This window comes from Channa argus, chromosome 12 (assembly GCF_033026475.1).
Source record: "Channa argus isolate prfri chromosome 12, Channa argus male v1.0, whole genome shotgun sequence".
NCBI classification, from domain to species: Eukaryota; Metazoa; Chordata; class Actinopteri; order Anabantiformes; family Channidae; genus Channa; species Channa argus.
In genome coordinates, this window is record NC_090208.1 from 17,717,049 (window position 1) to 17,726,224 (window position 9,176).

Below are 9,176 nucleotides of genomic sequence, written 5' to 3' on the forward strand. Positions count from 1 at the left end.
GACAGTATCTAATGATACATAACCTATAAGTTGACCCGCTCTGGGGAATTTTAGGATACCTGTAGTCCACTCTTTAAACCCTTTTTTAACCTCCTTTTTATAGGAGATGTATAGTTTTAGTTGGAGGGGGTACTAAATTTTGGGGGGGTGAACCACAAACATTTGCCTGGCCTCTCGATGGTACACATCTGGTGAAGGCTCTGCTTCTACTGTATTTGTGTTACTGTATTGTAGTAACTTTAGAAAATAAAAATCTGCTGATCTGCATCAGAAGCATCTGAGGCTCGTTTATAGGTATTTTAGAATTATCCTCATCTTGTCTTACAAATATGTTTTGCAGTTGGATTCATATTACATGAATATGTGAAAAGATAATAGCAAAGCGGCGCATGTGGTTTGAAGTGAAATGTTTGAGAAAAGGCAATTAGCTACATACTCAAAAATGCAAATTTGTATCTGTCATTAGGTAGGAAAGACGTCTGACCTAAGAGGTAGATGTTTGGAGGCGGACATTTGCTACTACCTGTAATTGTGATCGCTTCTGCCTCCCACTATCTGATCTCTGTCCTCCTGGTACTCTGCAAGATTAAAGGTATTCTCAAAGAAAAGAAGGTTTATTGCACTGAGACTGTGAGAGGAAAACAAATGTAATGAGAGAAATGGACAACATTAAAGAGGGCGTTTTAACATCACTCACTGTGGTATATTTTAGAGTAACATTACCTGAATTAGAGAAGCATCACGTAATTATGTAATTTCTAGTTTCATTTTTAGAATGAGAGCTAGAGTATGCTGGTTTAGCATAGATATTGCCATACATGGACAGCCAAACCGATTTTCTTATTTTTTTTTTTTTGCAGTCGAGGTAAGTTTTATGGGAGATTTAAAGCTTGCAAGTGGGTGGGACTCCTACTCTATGCCTCTTTGTCCATCTGAGTGAAGTAGAAAGAATACTGAAAAAAGGGGAAAGAAACGAGGGGGGGACTGAAAGGTCGGGATATATTTAATGAGACATTTAATGAAGAAGATGGAGATTAAGTGCTTGTACATTCTAGCTCCCTGAGCAAATCATGAAGGAAGAGGACAGGAGGGTACAAAGGGTAAGAGAGAAGGAAGAATTCGGAGTGAGACAAGGCATTGCAGTATTTAGATCGGTCATATTACCATATTATTCTTTAATGTGATACAGCCTAATTTGGCCTGTAGGCATTCAGAGTTTGATATCTGTATGAGGCTTGGAAAGGGTGCGAATAGAAACACAAAATAATACTATTTTATAGTACTAGCTTTCTACAATTACTTAAAAAAGAAAGATGATACGTTTCCTTATTCGGCAAACTAACATATTTACACCGATGCTCGGGAAGGCTAACTACTGGCTTGTAATAGAGAGGAGGCAACAGGGTCTATAGAAAATGTGGTTGGTTTGGTTGTCATATACTGTAGATATAAGTATGAAAATGACATTCTGGTTAGAGACTGAGGTAAAAGCTGCAATTCCACAATCTTTCCTTCCTCTTAAAAATTTTAAAGCACATTTTGAATAACCTTCGTACATTTGATACACTTGGCATCAGACAATTATGATATGCTTCATCCTTAAGAATTTCAATAGTTCTATAATGTAATGTAGTTCAAATCATGCCAAACTTGAAGCATTAAGTAAAATAGAAGTCCGACCCCTTAAAGGAAAACATAGTGTGCTGGAAAATACATGTGGGTTTTAAATTTTTGATATATTTGTAATCTGGCTCATATTGGTGTGCAGCTTGCTGTGTTTGTTTTAAAACTTGCTAAATAACAATCTAGTATATAAGCTCTAGTATATGTCCATGTTCACATAGTAATACACTGTAGATGTACATTTAGACACAGGAGAGTTTAAGGAGACTGATGATGAAGACCATTGTAGCAGCAACAAATGACAAATACAATATATGATGGGAAACAGGGATAGAATTTGTTAAAGTTTAAAGACGAAAATAACAAATAGACTTCCAAATTCTGGGGATATTGTACTGTACTATCCTGGTGGTTTGGTTGCTATGGTAAAATCTAGAGGCTTGTCTCCAAGACCAGCACAGTTGGCCAGCAGTGTGAATGTCTTTAAAGGACAATGTGCTTCTTTCTATGTGTCTGCTGTTTGTTGCCCCTTTGTACTCACTTGTGTGTGTTTATGTGCAGTGTTTTGTAAATTGTGTCACCATGTTCGCCAGTGGCCAGTATTTTCTACTATAACAGATTTTAAAAGTAACATGTCAGTAATGATAAACTTGTATTTCAGTACTGTAATTACACTGAAAATCTTTTTTTGCAACATGCCAGTCATTCGAGTGGAGGCTTTTATTCTGAAAAGGGTTAGGAGGGTGCTAAGTGAGGTGAGGAAGAAGAGAAGGGGGGGTTATGTGCCCTGTCGCTAGGTAACAGTCTCCAGGCCTAAAGGCAAAGCCTGGCCTGGTTTCCATGGCAACATTATTGGTGTGGAGGGAGTTTTGGTGGTTATGGTGTACGTATATATGTGTGTGTGTGTGTGTGTGTGTGTGTGCGTGCCTTCGAAGAAGAGCATTCAGCAGTTTGACTATCGGTGCTATTAAAAATCGAAAGGCAATTGTGAAATGAGGCATATAATGGAAAATAAAATAATAAATTTGATCTGTGTCAGTGCACGAGTACTCAGCAGATATCATCACAGCCATGAGGGGAAAAAGAGGTCTTGTACATTTGTACCTGACATTATCTTTGTTTGTGCACACTCTGCCTAAGGACTGCATTCATTCTCTTGCTAGAAAATATTAATGGACTGCTGCTATGTCTGCTCAAAGTACAAATCGTGTGCATGTATGGCTGAGCTTCATCCTGTGCATGCTATTACACAATTAACGAATCGCTTGCAATTACACAAGGAGACAAAGGCAGCATAAGAGAAAGGATTAAAGAAGTAAAGGGCAGAGAGGGAATGAGCACAAAATGAGAAAAATAAAGGACAAAAGGGAGAGAAGAGAAATGGTGTAGACGGGGAACTGCGGGTCTTTTCTGGTTGATAATGGCCTGATTGCACAATGTAAAGCAGTGATGGTCATAGAGGGTCAACAGTTTAGTCACGGAGTGGAGGAGGAGCTCCTCAGACTGCTCGGCTCCCATTTATACCATGAAGTCTATGGAGGTTTGTTGACATCAAAACTTCTGAAAGTGTGCAATAGTTCAAACTCTAAACCCTGGAAAATTATTTGTGGGCGTATATAATTAATATTTAGAGACGATGAGTATAGACATTTGCAGCGAAAATGCACTTGTACACTGCTACTGCCATAGTTAACTTAAAGTTTTGTTGGCTGTTTAAACCGATACTCTCAGGTCTGTAAGTGAAATACTGTATGAAGCCAGGCTATTGTTAGCTTAGCTTAATAGAAAGATTGAACACATGAAAATGAGAGTGAGCAAAACCCTTTAGTTTCATTGTGCTTTGGAGATGCTGAAATAGGTCTTTGATTTCTTTGCATTTGGAAAAAGACAAACTGGTGGTTTCCCATCTTTATAGTCCTTATGCTAACCGAAGCTACCCAGTTACTGGATGTTGCTTTATATTTAACACAATCGTAGAGCAGTGATATTGATCTCCTAATATATCCTAATTCAACCTAACAAATATAATGCTTTTTAACTATTTCTTGCACTTTGAAAGATACAACGTTGTTGAAGCCCACAAGGAGCTAAAGTCCTTAATAAGCTCCCCCAGGTGTATACTAAGAATGCTTTCCCTGGCAGGCTGATCACAACTTATTTTAATTTACTGCTCATATTAATGTTTTATCATTAAGAAACATTCATGTTTTACCATGTTTTTACACATGTATAGCAATGGCTGCATATATTTATGGAGGGTTGAGACCTTGGTAAGACAAAAAGCATTTAGATATTTGAAACATCATCCATACACAAACCTTTCTCTTCCAATCCGAAAAGCTGTTTTTTTGTTTTTTCTAGTTTTAAGCAATGTAATGAATAGCTGATTTCACCGACAACACTTATGCATGCTGTCCCTCTATTACTTCCAGACACACACACACACACACACACACACACACACACACACACACACACACACACACACACACACACACACACACACACACACACACACACACACACACACACACAGACAGCAGAGAAAGAGGAACAAGCAGACAAAAGCATGTTTGTGTTCATGAGAATGTGAAGCACAGTGGGTCTCTATGTATGGAAGTAGTGTCAGGCTCGTCCCAGAGAAACCAGGGACTGCAGGGTGGGGATGGGGGGGCGCAGTAGTTAGAGGGGATCTCACAGACTCTTCCCATTAGAGCATGACTACACAACTGCAGATGAGTTTTTCAAAAGATTATACTATATGTCAGTGTTGAAAATCACTGTTCCTTTGGCCTTCACAGAAATATTTGTAGTAGCAGCAAATTATCTTTCCCTGGCTGCCCATAATACACCTGCTGACAAACTACAGTAAGATTTGGTTAGGGTAGCATTTACATATGGACCCTGAGAAGACTCTCTCAAAATCAAGTTTACTTTTAATTTTGATAGTTTTAACAGTTATGGGATAATTATGGATCGTTATGTATTCTGAATACATAATGAAGTTATGAAAGTCTGTTTACATCCCCTCAGTGCTCACAATAATATTTAAAGAGAAAATGAACAAAGCCAGAACCATTTTTTCTTTTAAGCATGTCTGAAAAATGGCAAAACATTATTTTATGTTCAATAATTATTAATTATTGTAGCTCTAGTCATAATTGTAGTTTTGCATACTTCTTTTATTGTAAAGTATATATTTAAAAATATTTTTCCCTTGGTCTTCCTTAGATTCCATAGTTGCTCAAAAAACTAAATGTATTTAGAGAATAATTGAATTACAATCAAAACTACTAATAGCACTGAAAGAATTTTAAATATTAAGAAAATATGCTTAATAAATATACTATACTATATAATAACATAAATGGTATGTCATCGTTTTAAATTGGAAGCATTGCTAAAACTGCATAATCTATAATAGATAATAGGAACATCTTTGTTTCATGGGTAAGACATAGTGATAGGGGGTCATGAGGGGGAGGTGGTGGGAGAGGATCACTAAATGTAACCACTCTACCCATTGTTGTTTCTTCCCTCCTCTTCCCTCTAAAAGTACACAAAAACAGCGCCAGTCCATTGTGGTGCAAAACAGAGAGCAGACATGGCGACCTGGGTTTAGAGGGGAAGCGAGGAACCAGCGCGCACACACACATTCATTCTTTTAATCTGGCACCCCCGGTCCCATATACAATACTCAAGCCTGTGAGTCTGGAGCATACACAAATGTGCACACAGACTTGCAGTTTGAGACAGAAGATGGATAACATGCGCACACACACACACACACAGAGTATTCAGATCCCTGTTGTATTCTCTAGAGTTAAGGTGCATATCCCTGCCCTCTCCCACGCAGTGCTTTGTGTTGATTGATTGGCTGGTGGGTTTGAGAGGACCTGAATGTGACATTTAGTGCTCAGATAACACAAACACACACACACACAAACACACAATGTTTGTTATAGCTGTGACACTTTCTTGAGATGAATTCCCCAGTTCCTTACTTTGACCTAAATTTACTGTAATTCTAAGCTGAACCAAAAACTCAGCAGAGCCAGAATGTCCTCACAACTGTAGAAAGACACTTGCACGCACGCACGCACACGCACAGTAAAAGTGCTCTGTCATGACTGTGCTCTCACCCTGAGGCTGAGATCATGGGTCAGACAAACTAAACCAAATGCCACCATTAGCCATTAGAGACCAGACCAACAAATGTGACCTTAAATTAGCCTGCGGGACAATCACATTAGCTGTCATTTTTGCTCTGGGATTCTATATTGTCCCATACATCACATGCTGATCAGTTTGTCAGCAGGGTAAGCTCATCATTTCAGTGGAATATTGTGACATAAAGTGTTTGCTTGTCGCCTTTGAAAGATCAGCCGCCATTTATTTGTCTCTGGGAGCTGGCAGAAGATGGTTAAGCGAGGGTGACACTGCTGTACCAGTGAGATGCTCCTGTCAATAAGCACAGCTGCCAAGTTTCTATTGCTCCACAGTGAAGCTGCATCCTCTGGTGGCAGCTGCAGGTAACAGCAGCCTGTGTATATAGGTCACACCACTCATCACAGAGCTCTTCTGGGCTTTATGTACAGTGTGTTTATCTGTGATGAGACTGAGGGGATCAGAAGCAGACTGAGCTTCGTGCCAGTGCCCATGATGCATTGCGCGGAGTGGCAGCATCTCGCCAGCTGCATGTATGCCAGGGACGGGGTTAGTCTGCATGTTTGAAACATATCACAAACAGAACAGCGTTTGTTAAATGCACATTTTTATCACTCTCCAACTTGCTGAAGTTTTACTGTGACCACACATCATTTCCACCTTCTTATACCAGTGTGTCATTGAACTCATCGAATACTAGAAAAAGCACCTTCAGTTAGTTTCCGTCATATAATGTCCAAAACAGCACATTCTCTTTCAGTTCCTCGAGTCCTCCATCGTCAGGCTCTGTAGCTGTGCTGTGCAGAAATGTACATTTTCAATTTTTATGTTTACAGCAATAGGGAATCTAAATGTTTTGCAAAAAATAGGCACAAATAATGACAAACTACCAACTTGGCTTTATCATATAGAATATAAGATACTACAGAATATCTCTAGGTTTACACCACCGATCTGCAAAGAATCACGCCACTCATTAGGACATTGTCAGCTCCTGACAGCCTATAATTATGGCTCAATGGGCTACTTTTTACCTCCCAATAGTAGGTTCCTTATCATCCACTAGGGTGCACCTGACAGAGCTACGACCTTTGACTAAATTTTTTCAGTCACTCCTACTACTGTATACACTTCTATCACCTGTCTGAAAGATAAAAGGCTACCAGTGAAACATAAGTATAGGCTGGTAAAAACTTGATAATGCCCCCTTTTTGTTCTGAGGAAGCAAAACATCTAAACAAAGTAATTTCACCTCTTGAATTTTAAGGAAAGAGAGAAAGACCCAGGGGATATACAAATGTGTATATACTGTATATTTTACAGTATATATCACAACGCACATATTTTTGATCCTCTTTCACTCTTCGCATTGTTTAAATCCTCATCACATACTCTGACTGCACAGTAATGCAAAAATAAGTTTTTACTTGCAGTGATCTCTACATGAACCTGCATATTAACAGCTTGACCCAAATGTTTTACGTGAGATATGACCTGCAACCTCAAAGCCTGTGTTCATGAACTGTTAAAAAAACAAACAAACAAACAAAAAACGCATTATCCTCTGGATGTATTCTTGATGTATTTTTTTGAGCTTCTTTCTAAACTGACTAAGCTGAACAGAGCAGACGGCCTCTCAACATGTCTGAATCACTCGGTCTGTTTTTCTGTGTCTCTTTCACTGTGGTTTTTGTTGTCTTTTCACACTGGCTGCCTGCTTCTGAACAACAACTCACATGCCAGAAAACACACACACTCCTACACACTCGCACACTGATAAACACCCTGCCTTTGTAAGGATAATCTAAATCCTGCAATCATGACAACAGTCATTCCTTAATGCTAGCCTGATCCATAACTATTACATGCCTGTGCATCACATTCTTCAGCCACTGAACTGAAAATAAAGTAAAATCACTCTCTGTGCCAAACTTTTTTTTTTTTTCTCTAAAGATCGATGAGTTAAACTCAAGGGAAGAATGACAACCTGTATCCTGCAGATCTCGGTAGTCAAAGAAACTACAAAGCACTTACACCCATCCAGTGAAGCTCAGTGTTATGAACAAGTGCTGTACTTCATTAAATCCATTGTTACAGTTTACAATTCAAACTAATCACAAAAACAAATTAGTTGGTTTAAAAGAAAGGATCAGATTACAAACAGTAAGTGCTTGTCATTTTAGCCCAGAACTGTTGTTCTTCAATAAAACCACTAGAGGGACAGACATTTTCATTAGACTGAAGAAAAGTGACTAATAACTAAACTTAATAATTAGTATGCAATTGATGAAAATAACTACACTGCCTATGTTTATTATGAGGGGGGAAAAGTCCTTTTTTCACAAAACAGGACTGTTTGATATCTTCAGTTATCAGCTATGTAGCTTTTCCATCCCACTCTGACAGTGTGGTTTTGTCATTAGCTGTAGTTTCCTTACTGCTTTCCATTGTGGAGTCTGGGAAGTAGGTGGGCTGTTTGACAACATGATGATATTTTCAGCAACTTTTCTTCATTTTCTATAGCCATATTCTGACATTCCTCTTTACTTGTCATTTGATTTCACATCTAACCATTTTCGTCCCGCTCTCTCTGCCTCTGTCCAGACCATGGCGGAGTACAGTTCTCTGCTCAGCGACCTCTCAGACAACATCACCAATGAGGACCTGGAGCAGCTCAAGTCGGCCTGCAAGGAGGACATCCCTGAGGACCAGAGCAACAACATCACCTCCTCCAAGGAGTGGTTCAGCTACCTAGAGAAGAACGACAAGCTGGCCCAAGGTGAGAGACCCAGAGATGCCTACTTAGAGATTTCGACCCTTGAAACACTGAAAATATTATTGCTTGACATGTTCGATTTAGGCTTTTTCAAGTGAACAGACACTGTAACACCTTCTGTGCAGATAACCTGTCATACATTGAGCACATCTTTGAGATTTCGCGGCGACCGGACCTGCTGACGAGGGTGATTGAGTACCGCACCACCGTGCTCAAGATCTCTGAGGATGACGAGATTGACACCAAGCTCACGCGCATTCCCTCGGCCAAGAAATACAAAGGTAAGACACTCTGTGTGCTTATTGTCTAAAGTGTGTACAGGGCATGCAGATGTAGTGTTAGACCGGGACATATTTACAGCTCAGGCTGATATAATCATTTACTAGGAAATATGAACTTGGCCCTCCTGCTCTACCAAATATAGTCAAGCTCTGCCCTCTAGTGGCTAAACAGAAATCTCTAACAGGGGTTTCCAACCTGTTGGTCAGGACCTCACTAGGGCTCTGCAAGTAAATCTGAAGGGCTTGGTAGAGATTAACACTGTCCAATATGAAAAGCAGGAAAAACAGGTTCTTTTTTAATCGTATTTTGTTGTGTGCCATAGCTTTAG

At 39.4% G+C, this 9,176-nt stretch overlaps 1 protein-coding gene across 1 annotated transcript in view; it reads left to right on the forward strand.

Annotated features, from left to right (window-relative positions):
* The window catches only part of LOC137138361 (astrocytic phosphoprotein PEA-15), a 54,754-nt gene that overhangs the window by 34,788 nt on the left and 10,790 nt on the right, over positions 1-9,176 (forward strand). The window contains exons 2-3 of the mRNA XM_067525481.1: positions 8,395-8,569; positions 8,692-8,847. Coding sequence (XP_067381582.1) covers positions 8,398-8,569; positions 8,692-8,847 — 328 coding nt within the window. The 5' untranslated portion in view covers positions 8,395-8,397. The remainder of the gene's footprint in view (positions 1-8,394; positions 8,570-8,691; positions 8,848-9,176) is intronic.